Here is a 20,635-nt window from a genome sequence, read left to right as displayed (position 1 = left end):
AATTCTTATGTCAGTCCTCAACATCAGACCACTTATTTAAAAACTGCGAGGGAAAGCACTTTCTCAGCATCTACCTAACGAAACCTGTTGAAGGTTGCATGTGTTTCAGTTAAGAGACAGTTAAGAAGTTAAGCAGAGTATGAGAACAGGAAGGTGATGTTCAACTTGTCTAAGACACTTGTTAGAACTCAGCTGGAGTATTGTGTACAATTGTGGGCACCATGTTTTCGGAAAGGTCTAAATGCATTGGAGGGAGTGCAAATCAATTTACAAGAATGGTTTCTGGAATGAGAAACTTCAGTTATGAGGATAAATTGAAGAAATTGAGACTCTTCTCCCTGGAGAGAAGAGAGGAGATTCAATAGAGGTTTACAAATCATGAGTGCGCTGGATAGAGAAGAAGGTGTTCCTGCTGGTTAAAGAAGAAAGACCAAGAGGGCATAGATTCAAAGTGGAGAGCAAAGTAAAAAAAGGTGATGTGAGAGAAAACTTCTTCATACAGCAAATAGTTAGTGTAAGGAATACACTGTTTGGAAGAACATTGGAGAAAAAAAAACTGCAGATGCTGGAATCCAAAGTAGACAGGCAGGAGGCTGGAAGAACCCAGCAAGCCAGGCAGCATCAGGAAGTGGAGAAGGTGACATTTTGGGTGTAACCCTTCTTCAGGGTCCTGATTTCGGTTATACCTGAAACGTCAATTTCTGCACCTCTTGATGCTGCCTGGCTGGAAGTATGTTGGAGGCAGTTCCTTTTGAGGCATTCCAGAAGGCATTGAACTATTGTTTAGACAGAAAATATTATGCAGGAATATGGGAAACAGGCAGGAGTTTGGTACTAGGTAATAGAACCAGTGCCATTACACCTTTCTGTGCTTTAATAATTCTGTGATTCTGTAAAGCCTGTCTGAAATGCCCTGTTGGCAAGTCAATGTAGTAATGTTTGGATGTGGACAGCATTCATTTCAAGAGGGCTAGAATACAAGAATAAGGATGTACTGTTAAAGATGTATAAGGCTCTGGTCAGACTGCATTTGGAATATTGTGAACAGCTTTGGTTCCTCTATCTAAGGAAGGATGTGCTGGTGTTGGAGGAGGTCCAGAGGAGGTTTACAAGAATTATCCCAGAAATGAAGGGTTTGTCATATGAAGAGTGGTTGAGGACCCTAGGTCTGTGCTCAATTGAGTTTAGAAGAATACAGGGCATATGACTGAAACTTACAGAATACTAAGACACCTGGATAGAGTGAACATGGAGAAGATGTTTCCACGAGTAGGAGAGATTAAGTCCTGAGGATATGCCCTCAGAGAAATGAGACAACCCTTTAGAACTGAGATGTGGAGCACTTTTTTCAGTTAGAGGGTGATCAATCGGTGGAACTCTTTGTCATATAGAGTTGTGGGGACCAAATTATTGATTGTCTTTAAGACAGAGGTAGATAGGTTCTTGATTTGTAAGGGGATCAAAGTTATAGGGAGAAGGCAGGAGAATTGCGTTTAGAAACTTATTCGCCATGATTGAATGGCAGAGCAGTACTCGATGGGCTGAATAGCCTAATTCTACTCCAATGTATTATGGTCTTATCTCTGCTCAGCTTATCTAATGGCCACTTTTTGGAAACAATGGGAGAACAGACAAGGGATTTGTTGGCTGTACTGTTACTTGCAATTCCAGACACTCAACATACTTGAAAAAGATCCATTTTCAATGTAACAGGAGGATTATTAGTTCAATAGTAGCAAGATCTAGACAATAATACTAACCCACACTCAATGAATCAATTGTCTCTCTCCATTTTTAATAAGAACATGGGTGGCATAATACTGCGTGGTCCACTTCCCCACCCACAATTCATCTGTATGTGTCCCTTTTTCGGCTGTTGTGAATCTCTCAAAGAAAACTGAGTTCTCTGCTTTGAGGTGTAAGGAAAACATAAAGAGTGCTCTCTCCCAAATTTCAGTGATGCCTTAGACACATCAGAAAAGTTTTCAGTGATGCCTTAGACACATCAGAAAAGTTTGCAGCATCGTAATTTCAGTAGGGAACTGTGTTCAGCCTTTTAGCCAAATCTGAACGGTATAATTTTGACCAATCTTTTCTCATTTTTTTTAATTCTCAAGGCATCGGTAGGAAAAAGATAGAGATTGAAATAAAATACAGTAGATTGCAGCAAAATGGGTAATTGGGAGATCCTAGTTGCTTTTTACTAACCACTGATATGGATCAATTAGCTCTGACCCTATCTAAACCATTCTTGATTCTAACCAATTCCTATTAGTACAAACATTGAGATGGATGAATTATCTCAAGCAGTTATCAGTGTAACCCTGGACTTTTATCACCATCTACTGGGCTGATGTAGTACCTGCAGGTTGTGATCACATGATTTGTCCTGTTTGAGCTTTGGAAAGTCATGAGAAAATGAGACATCTAGGACAAGAATCTGACATTTGGCAATCAAACTCATCTCTCAATCTCCAGGCCCAGTATCAATTGTATTTTGTAAATCTAATAATGCTTCCATCTCTGCCAGTTCACTTAGTTGATTATTGTAATCACTTAATCCCTTTTTCTATTAAAAAATGTTCTGATACACAAAGTAAAATTTATTTTTCGCAAACCTATTTTATACCCTCAGATGTTCTGTTCAGATGGGCCATCATAACAATTTGAAGAGAATGTGCTCCCAACGTCCCAGGCCTACATTACTCTATTAACACCATCAACAGGAGATTGTGATCAATTATCTCACTGCTGTATGTAGGATGGTGTTATGGGGGAACACCATGACTTGCAAGCTCATCCCAAGTCACAAACTGTCCAGACTTGGAACAATATTGCATTTCTTCACTGTCCTGGAACTCCCACCTTAACAGCGCTATGAGGGTCCCTGCACCCCAAGAACTCCAAGTGGTTCAAGAAGGCAACTCGCTGCCAATTTCTCCAAGGAAATTAGGAATGGTCATTGCAGCTGGCACCCACAACCCATGAGAAAATGAAAGAGAATAGCTACCAAATTTGCATGCAAAGTCACAGCGATTTAACAGCATTCTTATAAGAAAACACACAATTCTGAAGGAGTTTGACTGAGAAGATGTTTTCCTTCATAGGAAAATCTAACACCATAGTTGTACAATAAAGGATCTTCCACTTAAGGTGGTGATGAGGAGGAATTTTCTCTTTCAGAGAATTATTCAGCTTTGAAATTCATCACCTCAGGGGCAGGAGATCTTGGTTATTGAATATATGCAAAACTGAGTGAGATAAATTTTTGATCTAAAAATGAAACAAAAGCTACAGGATGCCAGCGAGAGTAGAATTGAGATCGAGATCAGTTGACCCATGTTCCTATTGTGTGGTGGTGCAATTTGAGAGTGAATAGACTCCTGTTTATGTTCTTATGCAATAATAAAAATAGTTAATCAGTAACTCATTTGATGTGCTTGAGAGGTCTTGATATTGCTTGCAATGCTATGTACATGCTGATTTCTTCTCAGCTTTTACTGGTTCTTACTCTACATTAATATTCTGGACATGCTTTCTGAAAGCCCTTCTTGATATTGGAACTGCTACAGTCATTTCTCCCTGGATCTGGTGGGCTACATACTAACATACTAAATAGTCCAGGGAGCTACAATTGAAGTATCAAATTTAGTTTTTCCATTGCTACCATCCAACGAACACTGACAGCTAGAAGTGAACATAGGAGCACTAAATAAACATTAACACATTCCCACATTTGCAAATGAGCAGTTTAAATTTATTGAGATTATTAGAATTTAACAGAATTATTTAAATTAACTATGATTAGTGATTCTGTGGATGATTTAAAAATACTGGAATTATGTAGACATCTGTATTCAAGACTGTATAAACTGAGTCTACCTGGTCTCATCATGCAATCAATCCGCTAAGGATTGTAAAATCTTAATATCCTTGGAAAGATTGAATTGAATTTATTGTCACGTGTACCAAGGCACAGTGAAAAGCTTTGTCTTGCGAGCAATACAGACAGATCACAGAGTTAAGTAGCATAGATAAGTAAATAATAGGTAAACAGCAACAAAAACAAAAACACAGGTCCAGGCAAATGTTAAGAGTTTTTGAGTCCATTCAGTATTCTAACAACAGGAGGGTAGAAACTGTTACAATACCAGCTGGTGCGTTTGTTCAGGCTTCTGTACCTTCAAGGTTATCTTGTATTTTCCTTATCCAGATTTGACAAAAATGTTGAATGGACACAATGGATGAACCAGATTTTGCATCAGTTCCACCGACATACAAGAACAGCTAACCTTCCATGCTTGTAGTGAGACACTGACCTTGGCTCAGTGCATCCTTGCACATCTAAGGATGTCAATGAGAATGTGCTGAGACTAGCTGAGGACACAGAGATACTGAACCAGTGGCTGCTCTTCAGTTAAGTATTTTTTGCTCAGTTTGTAAGCCAATTCAAGCACAGATGTGTTGGGAACCAAAGAACAATGATTTATGGTGACCAGAAATAAAAGCAATAGTCACATCAGAAAAATCTGTTTTTTCTAAACAGAAGAGATAGTTATTATGTGAAATGAACTGTATGAGAGGGTGGTGGAGACAGATCCAATTGAGGCTTCCAAATTAGAGTTGCCAAGGTGTGAAGTGAAACTATCTTGAATGCCACTTGTAAGAATCCAGTAGATACATGAGCAGCCAAACACATTGGTTCAGTGCTGCACTTTGGGATAGACTGAGATTGTAAAAGGTCTGGCATAAGCACAAGTCTTCCTTTCTCTTTTACTTTAAATTATTAAATAATTTGAACAGGGCAAAACAAAAAAAAAGAAAAATATTATTAAAATGATTGGCCAGAAATAAGGAATCCCACAAAGATGGCGCACTGGAATTGATTCTTCCTTCTGTGCCTCCAAGAACAAATCCTCAGGCAGCAAGCTTTGCAAATATGACCCTCAGATACCTGATAGAATGAAAATGTTGTCATAGAGTCATAGAGATGTGCGGCATGGAAACAGACCCTTTGGTCCAACCCGTCCATGCCAACCAGATATCCCAACCTAATCTAGTTCCACCTGCCAGCACTAGGGAATGACAGTTGGCTTGAGTTCACTGGAAATCAGCCAGGTTCTCTGCTGTTGCTTGCTGATGAGGGACCCTGATTTGAAAGTTTCTGCGTGTGGACATGAGATATGGAGGGGATTGGGCTCGGGTGTTATGCCGCAACAGTGGATTTACCAGTAACTGCCCATATACAAAGTCCATCAGCCGGCATGAGCAAGTGAGCTTGGTGGACCAGTTAGACTTTATCCTGCTGCCAGCCTCCTTAAGCACGTCTCATGACTTTATCTCTCTGGTTTAATACACAGAAAGTCTAGTTGAATTAATTGTGAAGAAAGTTAATGAAATTATGAAAGATGCCAGTCCAGATAAGGAAATCCAGTTCTTTATCAGAAGATGTGTTTGACATCAAAAGCAATTTCTCAAACTGGCAGGGAAAATCTTTCATAAACATAACTGAGGTGGTAAGAATTCATTTCAAATACATTACAGAGTGAACATGTGGGAATTGATTTCAAATCTAATAGTTTTCAGCTGTTAAAAAATGAGATTAGATTGCTTTACAGTGTGGAAACAGGCCCTTCGGCCCAACAAGTCCACATTGACCCGCCGAAGCGCAACCCACCCATACCCCTACATTTACCCCTTACCTAACACTACGGACAATTTAGCATGGCCAATTCACCTAACCTGCACATCTTTGGACTGTGGGAGGAAACCGGAGCACCCGGAGGAAACCCACGCAGACACGGGGAGAATGTGCAAACTCCACACACTCAGGCGACTGACTATGTGGAGTTTGCACATTCTCCCCGTGTCTGCGTGCGTTTGCTCCGGTTTCCTCCCACAGTCCAAAGATGTGCAGGTTAGGTGAATTGGCCATGCTAAATTGCCCGTAGTGTTAGGTAAGGGGTAAATGTAGGGGTATGGGTGGTTTGCGCTTCGGCGGGTCAATGTGGACTTGTTGGGCCGAAGGGCCTGTTTCCACACTGTAAAGTAATCTAATCTCATTTTTTCACAGCTGAAAATTATTAGATTTGAAATCAATTCCCACATGTTCACTCTGTAATGTATTTGAAATGAATTCTTACCACTTCAGTTATTTCATAAGCAGGTAACATTCCTGCTTTTTAATTGTAAATAAGGGCAGCACTAAGACTCAGTGGTTAACACTGCTGCCTCACTGGGACCCAGGTTTGATTCCAGCCTTGGGTGACTGTCTCTGTGGAGTTTAGATGTTCTCCCCATCGCTGCGTGAGCTTCCTTCAGGTGCTCTAATTTCCTCCCACTATCCAAATTCCACCAGTGGAATTTGAACCTGTGCATTCAGAATATTATCTGGGTCTCTGCATGAATAGTCTTGTAACAGTACCACTAGGCCATCGCCTCCTCTAAGCTCCATGAAGGGCTGTGGTAATGATCAAATAATCCGTTCTAATGACACAAAAACAAGAAATCTCTGAGGGGTATTGGGGTTGCGGGGGAGGAGTAGGTTTAGGTTGATCAACTGGTTGACAATCTAATATGTTGCCATGTTGGGGGAAATATACCTGCTTCAGAAAAGCAGAGTCCACATTAACTCTGTGTGATTCAGCACCCACACAGTTGAGGGGTGGCGCATTGGGGGAAAAGAGAGCTGGATTGCCTATGCTGTGGAACCTTGTTGACTCTCCGCTCCAGAACCCTTGGAACCTCTGACTGTTGCAGTTTGAAATTGTCTTCCGTCTGGATCAGTCTTAAAAAAAGATTTAATTTCGGAGGAGATGGCAAAAAATGTACCATCCATCTCGAGAGAGAGAAAAGTAAGTGCTAAATTCTATTTTCTACTTGGTTTTGTGACAGCTGATATATTTAAATCTGGGTAATCACAAAGAGCTCTGGTGTGATGTAGAAATAACAAGTAAAATGTGTTTCCTTCAGAAAATTATTATCGCGGCTTGACTTCGAAAATGACTCACTTCTCCATGATTTCCCACATTAAACAGCAATATCTTGTGATGTCCTTTGTAAGATGTGACTGCGTGAAAACTTGGCGGATGGGACATAAATGAGATGAGATGAAATGAGCAAATGTTATGCCCCTTGGCAGGAAGCTTAGAGGAGCTGAATATTATTTAAGTTGAAACAGACAACAGAAAGCTACAGCACAGAGGAAATTGGGAGTCCTCATGCATGAAACACCAAATGTTCGCATCCACATCCAGCAGCATCCAAGAAGGCAAATGGACTGTTGGATTGACATCAAGGGGAATAAAGAGAGGAAAGTCTTGCCAAAACTATGTGAGGAACAAGTCAGATCACAGCTGGAGTACTGTGAACAATTTTGGTCCCTTTAGCTAAGGAAATCATAGAGTCCCTTACAGTGCAGAAACAGGCCATTCAGCCCAAAAAGTCCACACTGACCCTCTGAAAGGTAACCCACCCAAACCCATTCCCCTACACTATTACTCTACATTTACCCCTGACTAATGTACCGAACCCATGCATCCCGGAATACTATGGCCAATTCACCTAGCCTGCATATCTTTGATTTGTGGGAGGAAACTAGAACACCCCCGGAGGAAATCCATGCAGACAAAGAGAGCATGTGCAAACTCCACACAGACAGTCACTCAAGGCTGGAATCAAACTTGGGTGTGTGACGCTGTGAGGCAGCAGTGCTAACCACTGAGCCACTCACAAAGATAGAATAGAGTCCCTACAGTGTGGAAACAGGCCACTCAGCCCATCAAGTATACATCAATACTCTGATGAGCATCCCACCCAGACCCAACCCATCAACTCTGCATTTCCCATGGCTAACCCATCTAGCCTACACATCCCTGGGTACTATGGGCAATTTAGCATGGCCAATCCACCTGACCTGCACATCTTTGGACTCTGGGAGGAAACCAGAGGACCCACATCAGATATGGGGAGAATATGCAAACCCCACACAGATAGTCGCCAGAGGCTGGAATCGAACCTGGGTTCATGATGCTGTAAAGCAACAGCGCAAACCACTGAGCCACCCTGCCAACCAGGCTCTCACTCTCGACATTTCACATACCTCTATACCATCATAGAAGGACTGCACACTAGCCGATTGCACCACTGGAGATGTACTGACATTGGAGGCAGTCTAGAAAATGTTTAATAAGTTGATATTGACATGGAAAGATTTCCTTATGAGGAGAGATTGAGTAGGTTGGGGCCACACTCACTGAAGTTTAGAAGAATGAGAGCAGACCTAATTGAAACATAAAATATCAGTACCCCTGGGCTTGACAGAGTAGATGTGGGTCCAGTCTATTTCATTTCTAAATATTTAACACATCCAGATCCTGATTGCCACTCAATTCTCAATCTCATAAACCATCATCCTTGTTCTTGATTTCCTCTTCAGCACAAGGTAAGGGCTGGTTAAGGTAGTTTACTGTCTTCAGCATTTCATTGTCTATACTGTGTCTCAGGTCACTAATTGTTGGTGGCAAAGGATAGACTACTACAGAGTGTATACAGAAAAGGTAGATGACTTATTGCATGACAGAAATAATGCTAACGTTAATTACTAGTCAGACAATAATTACAAGGGTTCTCAGGAGCTGTACAGAAATACATCTGTTCCCTATAAAGACTACTGTGGAATGCACTGTCTCCAAGACTGTTCATATCAGCATAGAGATTGGGTGGAGCTAATGTAACTTCACCACTAAATCTTTCAGAAATATTTACCCTATACAATTTACTGTATACCCTATACTTGTTTGACTAATTTCCTTCAGCATGCGCCACCGACACATGATCCTTGTCTGTATTTCCTTGTTAGCTTTATCCCACAGTTGAGAGATAATGGGCTGAATCTTGTGAGGAGAGGGGAATCCTGATTACTGGTTGCAGAACCAACAAGAACTTCCTTTCAGGAAGCCTGTTACATTTTGTTCCATTCAAGCAGTTACCAGGCCAGCAGTGAGCTTTCCCCTCTGATGAAGGGACCCCGAGTGCAGAAATCCAGCTGATCAATTAGAGATCTGTATTCATATAGTATGACAGTATCACCAGGGAAGATACCAATATGATATCTAGACAACACACACCCAAGGACAGGTATCAGTGCTGTATTTCAGGGCCGAAGTGAGGAATGATGGGAGCAGGGTGAGGTGTCATGGAGTCACGGAGTGTTGACCCATGAGGGAGGTGATTAGCAGCAAGTTTAAAATCCTACAATACCAAGTTATAATCGAACAGGTTTATTTGGAAGCACTAGCTTTCAGAGCACTGCTCCTTCATTAGTGCTTCCAAATAAACCTGTTGGACTATAACTTGGTATTGTGTGATTTTTAAAAATTTTGTCCATCCCAGTTCACCACCGGCACTTCCTCATCATTAGCAGCAAGGGCAAGAACAACAGGGTCTCTTTCAGCACTACACCTCTAACCTATTCAGAAGCAAGGTCCTTTTGACTAGCACTGAGTACCTTTGAATTATGGCACTCTCCAGAAGCCCACTGTCAACCCCAATGGTGTTTACCATCAGAATTCCCACACAGTCAACACCTCCGCCTGCCATTGCATGAATACCATTGGCTCATTTGTGGCTGAATGAAGACCTTAAGTGTGATTAATGGCCCATTTTAGGCCTTCACATGAATCTTTCATCATAATCCAAGGTACACTTAGACCTTGACCAGTAGCTGAAATTGATGAAATCAATGTCTGCATTCCCGAACTGATTGTGATGCTGACCTTTACTCCAGTGTGTGGCCTAAACAACATGGTACAGTTCCCTCTGTGTAAGGTTCTATTTATCTCATTTTGTAATGCTGATTGCATTTTTAGATTAACATCCTGAGCAGCATTCTTGCGCAGGCCCCTCCTGGCGAGTTCAGTGAAGTGGTCAATGGTGAGTACCCAACATTGTTCCAAATTATAGAGACTGCACCAACACAATGTGGAGCACGTCAAAAACTGGCCACTTCACATATGAATAGAATGGGATTCTTTGGGAAGGTTAAAGCTGAATGTGAAATTTTAGATAATTAATAAGATATAAAGACAAAAATGATATTTACTCTTCCATCAGTCCCATATTTCAGTTTCTTGTTCTTGAGACTAAAGCTAGCAACCTCCTTTTTCATCCAAAGTCCTCTTTTTGCTAAAGAAAGTTACTCTACTAAGAATTTTTTGAATAAAGTAACTGCAATTGGACCCCAACAATGACGGAATGAGAGTCAAACTTTCAAGCAGCTAAACTCATTGGGATTTGGTATTCCTCAGTTCACAGACAACAATCTGTTATTGGGATTGAACTTGCATTAAATAAAGTGGTAAGAAAAATAGTTATAAGTGAATAGTGCTCAAATATATAAATACAGCCTAAATGAGTAGTGTTGACAGCAGGCACTTAATTATTTAAATTACTTAATAATTACATAATAATTAACAGGTAACAATAAACTCTAGCACTAACAAGGATGATTTACTGGTGGTGGTTAGTAGATAAAAAAAAATCTGATTTATTGAACAGGAGGAAAAACTGTTTAGTTTTGTGTAAGATTACTTCTGAAATAGGCTGAAGAATTGTCTCTTGATCCTATTAAGGACACTGTTCTAAAACTGATCAAAATGACAACAAACTTGAGTGCCAGAGATGCACTGGCATTTGGGACGCTGCAGATGCAGGATCTTAATAAAATATGTTCCAGTACCTGTAACGGGACTAATATATATTTACTACCTCATACTTACTGTAAAAAGACAAATCTATGGATTCCTGATGAGGGAGCCAGCACTAAAAGAAACACAGTCTAGAGACATTGCAACAAAGGAAATGTCCCTATGAAAAGATTTATAGTCAACCTTTATAATTTCACCACATGATTATAGTTCAGATTGGTGCGAAGAGCCTAATTTCTGCTGCTGGCTATAAGGGGCATCTTCATGATTCCCACAGTCATTTAACAAAGGGCTTCCATGAGAGGCAGGGAATCATTTTAATCAAAATTATCAGACAGACAGTGCTGGTGAAAACTGTATTTTTAAGCTTCTTTTGATTTAATACTCAACCAATCAATTGTCTGTCTCACTCATGTTCCACCCCTGTTCCAACATTCCCCAGGGGATTGTCAGATAAGTAATGAAGTGGTGATGAGGTTGATAAGAAGTTAGTTATGACTGAATTGATGCATTATCCCACCCATCCTTTCTAAGTGGTCAGACAGCCTGCAGGCAGGATGACAATTGGTTTGCTCTGGTAAAGAACAACATTTAGATATGCTGTGTAGCAAGTTGGGATCCAAACCTGACTATGTTCCCAGCATTGCATCAAGGTCTAAGGTGGTAAGATTCTGCTGTAGTTGTCAAAAGATTGTTTAGTTCCATGATTGTGTCATCTCACAGATCAATAAACCAAAATGTTTACTCCTCTCCTCTACATTAAATGTCAATACTTAGTTTAAAATTGAACAGTTGTCATCAGTCAAATTGCGAACTGAAATGCAAATTCTATGTCAACCAACAAAACTATCTGCTCTTATATTCCAGGAATAGTGGTTGCTTGCACATCTGAAGCTGGGGATGATACACAGTGAGCACAGAACTGACTTACTCTAGAATCTGCCTCCAAATTCTACTGTTTAAATGGTAGTAAAGCCAATCTGCCTTTGCAGTGGTCTGAGCAATGTTGTGGTATAAACTTTGACTCTTATTGGTGTCAGTGAATAAGACTGATGTTATGTTTTACGTTCAGGTCTTGCATGAATATTGACAGTTTACTTGTATAGCTTAGCAACTCTTTTTTTTTGGTTGTTGCAGATATGCGGGTTTTGCTGAATGATGATGAATTGATATGTGAGAACATAGAACAGTAAGTTTATTTTTTTTTACATAATTGGCCTTTTGTACATATACAGTCGGTTCTGCCATAATGTGGTAGTTTCGTTCACAGGCAACCCCATGGTGTAAGAAGATCATGTAATGTCAGCACCATTTAAACTAATGGAGCTGGAATCGTGTCACAACCAAAACATGCTTTCAAAGTTTGGACTTTATGAACAGTGTCCCCAATTTGTGAATCATGTTATAGCGAGTTCGCATTAATGAAACATGGGTTAAAGCAGAACGACCTGTAGTTATAAAGGCAGACAAGGGCACACAAAATAGGTCTCGCTGTTTTATTGCTATATCCAAAGTGATTTATCTTCTTGTAACCAGCACAGACTGCTGCAAGAATGTATACATCACTTTCCATCAATCTTGCATCTGTAATCTCACACAAACCATGATTCACTTCTGACCTAAATCCTCATGGTCCATTCTTGATAAAGACCTCCTCACTGATCCTCAACTGGTATCCAAATAACCTTGGAATTTGGAGCAATTCCATCAATTTAACAAATCCATAGCTAAATTAACATTTCCAGACTGCCACATACCTTAAACTCACCAGGTAGCTCCTCTATGCAGACCTGCTGGAGCACAGTCAAAGCGTATTAAGCCGTGCACAGAACAGATTAAAGTCCTCGAGAAGGAAATTGGTATCTTAGTTACCTTGTTATTAGAGATGCAGGGAAATCAGTCGCATACTTGCAGTTCTCTGAAGAGCAGAATATAAGCAGCTGTACTTCACCAAGCAGTCAGGTACAGCATTGTGTTGTCTTCTACAATACCTGCTACCCACAGCTGTCATTATACAACCTGTGACAGCTAAAGTCACTTCAGTTATCAGCACGTTTTTCAATGGCTCCTTTCAACCTGCCATAAGGAACTTTGAGCAACATTAGTCAGTCTGCAGTCTGTGCTCACATTGAATAGACAATTTTGTTTTGTTTTAATTGGAGCAAGTGCTTTCAGTTTTTCACAGTGGATGTATGGAAGCAGGATATAATTTGCTTTATTTGTGGGCTTCTACACAGCCCAATGTCTCACTGACTGTACATGAATCATCCCTGGCCTCTCGCAGACATGCTGTCTTCATGAATCACAATGACTTCCAATATAACTGCAGTGTGATTACTGACAGGCATCAGACAGGTCTGTGATCACATTCCAGGAAACAGCAATTATGTTTTTTTTACTAGCAGCAATCATCTATTTACCATTCCTTGTCTCTGCACAACTATTAGTTTCTAGAAGGTAAGGGCTATCCCCTACAGAGCACCTGGTTCCTCTTGGAATTTGTGTTCAACAGCTGAACTGCACTACTGTCGGACCCCTGACTTCACTACAGCCTCTAGAGTAGATGGTATTTTGAGAGGTCTCAAAGCAATTATTTCAATGTCTAGAGATAGCTGTTAAACCACCTAGGAAGGGTTCAATTCCATTCTCGGACAACTGTCTGTGTGGTGTTTGCACATTCTCCCCATTTCTGCATGGATTTCCTCCTATAGTCCCAAAGATGTGGATGGGTATATGAATAGGAAGGGTTTAGAGGCATATGGGCCAAGTGCTGGCAAATGGGAGTAGATTAAGTTGGGATATCTGGTCGGCATGGACAAGTTGGCCTGAAGAGTCTGTTTCTGTGCTGTACATCTCTATAACTCTATGTGCAGGTTAGGTGGATTGGCCGTGCTAAAATGCCCATTGAATCTAGGGATGTGTAGGTTTGGTGGATTGGCTATGCTAAATGCAGTGATAGGATAGGTAGGTGGGTCTGGGTGGGATGTTCTTCGGAGGATTGGTGTGGACTTGATGGGCTGAATGGCCTGTCTCCACACTGTAGGGATTCTGTGCAACTGAACAAAGAGAATCCACTTACATATTGTATACTGTATAGCTTTGCTGGAAATGAAGGCAACAGATGGAGCTACCGGTGAAAGGTGTTTATTGCAGTGGGGGGTTTGACAGTGCAATGAGGATAACTCAGAAAAGGAAGGTTCCAACATTTATCTATAGACAGATTTTTTAACGTTAAATTACAGAACAGCACTTTGGCAGAACATTTCCCTGTATTAAAATCATGTCCAACAGCTGTCCCAGTTCATCTACCGTCAAATAACTTGCATCCATTGAAAGATTAACATTGACATTCATGTCATCTAACCTTGTAAAGCCAATGGCTACTAGAATAACATACCACACACATAAAGATTTCAAAATGTCTATCATTTTCATGTCTTATACAAAGACCTAGCTTTGATTAATCCACCAGTCCTGAGCCCTTGCTGCCTGTCTTAGGGCGCTCTCTTGAATAGCCCAGTATCATTCATTCTCTTGTGATTCCAGCTGAAATGATTGAAGGCAGCTAATCAGACAAAGAGTCCTCTAAAGAAGAGCCATGTCTGACTTGAACTGTTAACTCTGTTTCTCGCTCCACAGATTGGCCATGTTTCTTTGTGTTTGTTAAGGACTCTTGAGAAGTGTATGGCCAATGACCTCTAGCACATTGGGCCTGTAAGACGCTGGCTGTAGACTGCATCACTTCCGGAACTGTATTTGGCCCAGCTGATATTCTGACACATTGGTGGGCTAGATTGAAGAGGTTGTGAGAGTCCAGGCTTGACATCTGCTGCTGCTAAGAAACTGCAACTGGCCTTAAATTTACAATTAGTGCAGAAAGTTAATTAGGGAGAAAATAAATCTGTGTTCCTTGCTTAATCGTTGTATAACAGCCCCTGAAGGAAAGCATTTGAATGTAGACATCTGATGAATGAAGCTTGGTAGTCAATTATGCTATGAGCACTCACTGTTTGAGCTCACACAGAAATGAGAAACAAGAGAGAGGACGGAAACTGTGAAATATCACACCAACATGAATGAATGTATTCAAGAGGGAGGGCAAATTGAAATAAGAAATGAACATGCAATCCACAACAGTGTTAAATTTTAAATTGATTTATACAAGTAATATTTGACAAGTGCCAAGATTGAATATTATGTTCAATGGTAAAATCCATGAATATGTTCTGGGAAATGAGTCAATATTGAGAATTCACTTTGATTCCAGAGCATGATCTATCTGGCAGCTATCGACCAATTGGGGGAATTGTTAATTTCACATTCACAAAAGGGTACAATATCTGTGTCTCAATCATGGCTCATGGGGGGGGGGGAACCCTTTGTGATTATGATAAGAGTCAGTGCACAAACTGTGTCTTATTTTACAGAATCACTGCAAAATATAACTTGGAACAATTTACTCCTGTTGAAATAATGGAGCACAAAGAAAAGGTTAGTGGACAGTGACTAAGATAAATCTTTATTTATTTATTGTTCTCGTTAACTGAAGAAACTGAATTTTGAAACCCAAACAAGTAACCTAAAGATCTGGTCAGTTTTTCTTTTGGGCTTTTTTTAACTTTGCATCTTGTGGCCTCTCCTTGTCCTATAGACTTTCTTTGTTTCAATATATTTCTTTCTTTCGACAAGTTAGGGGGAGGTGAAGGCCCAATGGTATTATTGCTGGACTATTAATCTAGAAGTGAAAATGTGTTGCTGGAAAAGCGCAGCAAGTCAGGCAGCATCAAAGGAGCAGGAGAATCGACGATTCAGGCATGAGCCCTTCTTCAGGGAGCTTCTCCTGCTCCTTGGATGCTGCCTGACCTGCTGCGCTTTTCCAGCAACACATTTTCAGCTCTGATCTCCAGCATCTGCAGTCCTCACTTTCTCCTATTAATCTAGAGGCCCAATGGTATGGGATATAGGATTGAATTCTACTCGGGCAGATGGTGGAATTTGAATTCAATAAAAAGCTGGAATTAAGAGTCTAAGATGAACCAATTGTTGGGGAAAAACTCATTTGTTTATCTAATGTCTTTGAGGAAAGGAAACTGCTGTCCTTACTGGACCTGCTCTGGCCTATATACAACTCCAAACCTACAATAATATGATTGACTTCCTAACTGGGTGATTAGTGATGGTAAGCAATGCCCACATCTCATGAACGAATAAAAGAAAATGCCCTCCAGCCTGAGGCCTATATGAGGAGAAATTTGGGCTGGAGTGTGGAAACAAGTTCCAGTAATTGGGGGAGATGAAAATAAGTAAGAAGGAAATGAAATCTCGCTCCCAAAAAGACTTCAAGATTAACAAACTTGTAGCAAACTTAATGAAGTAAATTGTCCCAAAGTACCTTCCAGGAGCATTATCAGTCAAAATGCCATATATACAGTCACATAAGGAAATGTTAAGGGATTGTCCCTCACACAAAAACCTGATAGAGTAACAATTATATTAAAGTGCAAGAGGCCAGAATTTCAGGTTTGCTGACAACACTAGGGTCACTGCAAATAGATCTATGCCAGCCTCCTCACCAACTCCGGTAAGGAATCAGCCAGTTCAGCAGAGATTGAAGTCTGGAACTTAGGGCTGCACTGGATAAATGTGTTGAGCTGTTACAATGATCACTGCAGGTGGAAGGTAATGAAGTATCTCCATGTGTGGAGAAGGAACATCATTTTTAATAGGCTTCTGTTGTTCTGATAGACTGCCACAAGATGGCAAAGATAACGCTTTGTAATGAAAAAATCATTGGGTTTCAAACCTTTTTCTATGAAGGTATTCCTTTTAAGTATTAACAAATATGTACATACTTAAGGAACCACTACATGCATAAATTAACTCCCAGTGTTCCCTTTACAAATATGAACTAACGCTTGTGGAACTCTTTATAAACATTAACCAACACTTAGCACTCAACAATTATTAATTAACCCACAGAGAACCCTTTATAAATGTGAAAACATACTCAGGAACTCCTGTAACAATGAACACATCTTCAATGATTCATTATTAACACACCTCAAAGTCTCCCTCCAAACAATTAACATAGTTTGAGTCCTCTGGACATGTTAAGGTACACTCAGATATACAGGTAAAATAATTCTCTGAGACTCCCTGGAACTATTAACATCGAAGGTACCCCTTGAAATATCAAGACAGGCAGCAGCATCCCTTGAAAATATCAATACACTCCCAATGCATCCTTGAAAAGATGAAGAGATTTCTAAGTTTCATTTGCAAATATTAATATGAATTATTGGAAATAGTTCTATCATTCTGCGATACATTAAATTCAACAGAAATTATGTCCTGATAAGTGAAAAAAAAGCATTTGTCAAAGCGATCTGTTCTGAAATCTCATCAGATATGTTGGAAATAGATCTCACACTATCAATCCTCATATTTCATTTCATAAAATCCAGAGTGGCCTGTGTTACACTGTCATACTGCAATGTGTTTCATGTGAAGAACACAACTGATTAGTTATTGTATATTCAAGTAGGTCATCAATAAAAAAAATGTTATTTATACAACCTAAGTGTAACTGAATGCTTTTACAAGTAATAGATTTATATAGACTTACTTGAGCTACAAGAAGTTCATTTAACTCAGTTGGCTGGTTTGTGAAGCAGAGTGATGGCAGAGAAGGACTCTCCTTCTCAGTCTCACCCCTTGTCTGGGGAGTGTTGACCCTCACATTAAACCATCTCCAATTGTCTTCCTCTAATGAAAGAGTGGCCCAATGGTCCAGTCGGACTATAGTGACTACTTGAGTTATTAGCTTTCCGAAGCAGCTAGTTTTCATTTGTCTTTTTGAATAACATATCCGCATCATTTTTAAATGATCCACTTGAAATTTGAATGGTAATGACAATCAAAAATATGGAAGCAATATGATTGAAATGCCATTTATTCAGTAAACGCACTATTCTTTATTCTATATTGTTAGGTGCTAATCACCGAGTATGGTAACCTTGGGAATGGATACTTTGTGGACCCAATGCAGAAGATTTCATTCAAGTTTGATCACTTGAACAAAAATGTTTCTGATATCCAGCCATGTGCCTTAGATATTTCTGTAGAGAGTTGGAGGAGAGCTATAGAATGTGCACTCATCAATTATGTAAAGAAGTACTACCCAGATGGAAACTGCACAGTAAGTGACCTCCAGAAATGATATTATTATTTTCATTACCATCTCCTGATGTGTATGAAAAGATGGAAGACAATATTTTAGGCTGCAGGCCAAAAATCAAACTACAATATGCCAAGAAAGCATGTTCTCAACAAATAAGGTATCAGTACTTGGCCTATAGCCTACAAAAACAGACTTGCATTTATATAGCATTTTTCATGACCACCATATGCCTCAAAGTGCTTTAAAACTAATTAAATACATCTGGAGTATAATCACTGTCATGATGTCAAAGTGTCACAACTAACTCCCTCAAAGCATTGTGATAGCTGACACAGTTTCTCTATGGTGCTGGTTCGAAAACATGCCATAGGACCTTTCATATTTATCCAACTTAGATGAACACTTGGTTTAATGCCTAATCCAAAAAGAGAGTACCTCCAAAAGTGCACTCCCTCAGAGCTGCACTGGAATGGAAACTGTTACTATTGTGCTCAAGCTTCAAGTAATACTTGAACGCAGGACCTTGTGTCTCAAAGGCAAAATGCTACCAACTGAGCCACAACTGCCACTCCTGGTTAAAGTATGGAATACCACATAGCAATCTTCCATCATTTTGTAGCCGCCACCACCACAGTCTTTAGATATTGTGCCTATGTAATGATGTGCAGTGATCACCAAACTGAAAGATTAATAATTGTATCATAACCACGAGAAGCTTGTGAAGCAAATAATTTACAGGCAGAAAACAAACAAAAACATGGCATTTAGAATTACACAGTGTTTACAGAACAGAAGGAGGACATTCAGCCCAGTTGGTATCCTCCCACAGTCCAAAGATGTGCAGGTCATGTGAATTGGCCATGCTAAATTGCCCGTAGTGTTAGGTAAAGGGTAAATGTAGGGGGTATGGGTGGGTTGCGCTTCGGCGGGGCGGTGTGGACTTGTTGGGCTGAAGGGCCTGTTTCCACACTGTAAGTAATCTAATCTAATCTAATGACAGTGACGTCTGCAGATGCTGGAGATCAGAGTTAGGAGTGTGTTGCTGGAAAAGCGCAGCAGGTCAGGCAGCATCTGAGGAGCAGGGAAATTAAAATTTCGGGCGGGTGTCCTTCATCAGAAATGAGGCTGGGAGCCTCAGGCTTGGAGAGATAAATGGGAGGGGGTGGGGTTGGGGAGAAGGTAGATAGGTCAGAGAGGAGGGTGGAGCGGATAGGTGGGAAGGAAGTTTGACAGCTGAGCTGGAAGGTTGGAACTGGGATAAGGTGGGTGAGGGGAAATGAGGAAACTGGTGAAGTCCACATTGATGCCCTGGGGTTGAAATGCTCCAAGGCTGAAGATGAGGCGTTCATCCTCCAGGCAACGGTTGGTGAGGGAGTGGTAATGGAGGAGGGTCAGGACGTGCATGTCCTTGGCAGAGTGGGAGAGGGAATTGAAATGTTCAGCCACAGGGCAGTGGGGTTGGTTGGTGCGGGTGTCCTGGAGATGTTCTCTAAAGTGCTCTGCAAGAAGGCGTCCCATCTCCCCAATGTAGAGGAGATCGCATCGGGAGCAAAGGATACAATAAATGACATGTGGAGGTGAAGGTGAAACTATGATGGATATGGAAGGCTCCTTTGGAGCCTTGGACAGGGGTAAAGGGGGGAGCTGTGGGTGCAGGTTTTGGAATTCCTGCGGTGGCAAGGGAAGGTCCCAGGAGGGAACTGTCTTTGCAGAAAACAGATAGGGGTGGAAAGGGAACTATATCTCTGATGGGGAGTCCATTTGCAGGTGGCTGAAATGTTGGCGGATGATGCAATTTATGCAGAGGTTGGTGGGGTGGAAGGTGAGGACTGGGGGTGGGGGGTTTCTGTCCTTGTTGCGGTTTGAGGGAGGTGTAATGGTACTGGTGGAGATGTTGGGAGAGAAAGAAACGGAGGCCCTGATCATGGCAGATGGAGGTGTAGAGGGAGTGGATGGACATCACCAGCACCCTTCCACTGACACTCTTATTTTGTTTGGCTGAACTGGTCCTCTCCTTCAACAATTTCTCCTTCCATCCTCTCACTTCCTCCAGACGAAAGGGGTAGCCACAGGCACCTGCATGGGCCCAAGCTATTCCTGTCTCTTTGTTGGCTACATAGAACAGTCAATCTTCCGGAGTTACACCAGCACCATTCCCCACCTCTTCTTCCGCCACATTGATGACTGCATTGGCGCCACCTTGTGCTCCCACAAGGAGGTCAAACAGTTCATCAACTTCACCAACACATTCCACCCCGACCTTAAATTCACCTGGATCATCTCTGACACCTCCTTCCCCTTCCTAGACCTCACAATCTCCATCTACGAGGACCGACTCAACAATGACATTTTTAACAAACGCACCGACTCCCACAGTACCTGAATTTCACCTCCTCCCACCCTACCTCCTGCAAAAATGCTATCCCGTATTCCCAATTAATCCACCTCCGCTGCCTCTGCTCCCAAGAGGACCAGTTCCAACACAGAACACACCAGATGGCCTCCTTCTTTAAAGACTGAAATTTCCCCTCCCATGTGGTTGAAGATGCCATCCAACGTACCTCATCCACATCCCGCACCTCTGCCCTTGAACCCCATCCGTCCAATCGCAACAAGGATAGAACCCCGCTGGTCCTCACCTTCCACCCCACCAACCTCCGCATCATCTGCCGACATTTCAGCCAATGACAAATGGACCCCACCATCGGGGATATATTTCCCTCCCCACCCCTATCCGCTTTCTGCAAAG

The 20,635-nt window shown here is 41.2% G+C and overlaps 1 protein-coding gene across 1 annotated transcript in view; it reads left to right on the top strand.

Annotated features, from left to right (window-relative positions):
- Positions 1–6,750: 6,750 nt before the first annotated feature.
- LOC122559263 (F-actin-capping protein subunit alpha-2-like) overlaps positions 6,751–20,635 on the top strand; it is a 48,721-nt gene continuing 34,836 nt past the window's right edge. The window contains exons 1-5 of the mRNA XM_043708643.1: positions 6,751–6,854; positions 9,870–9,933; positions 11,844–11,895; positions 15,134–15,197; positions 17,698–17,904. Of these exons, the coding sequence (XP_043564578.1) occupies positions 6,816–6,854; positions 9,870–9,933; positions 11,844–11,895; positions 15,134–15,197; positions 17,698–17,904 (426 nt within the window). The 5' untranslated portion in view covers positions 6,751–6,815. The remainder of the gene's footprint in view (positions 6,855–9,869; positions 9,934–11,843; positions 11,896–15,133; positions 15,198–17,697; positions 17,905–20,635) is intronic.

Source organism: Chiloscyllium plagiosum, chromosome 18 (assembly GCF_004010195.1).
Source record: "Chiloscyllium plagiosum isolate BGI_BamShark_2017 chromosome 18, ASM401019v2, whole genome shotgun sequence".
NCBI classification, from domain to species: Eukaryota; Metazoa; Chordata; class Chondrichthyes; order Orectolobiformes; family Hemiscylliidae; genus Chiloscyllium; species Chiloscyllium plagiosum.
The sequence above is the reverse complement of the archived record's forward strand: the minus strand, read 5'-3'. Positions and strand labels throughout refer to the sequence as shown.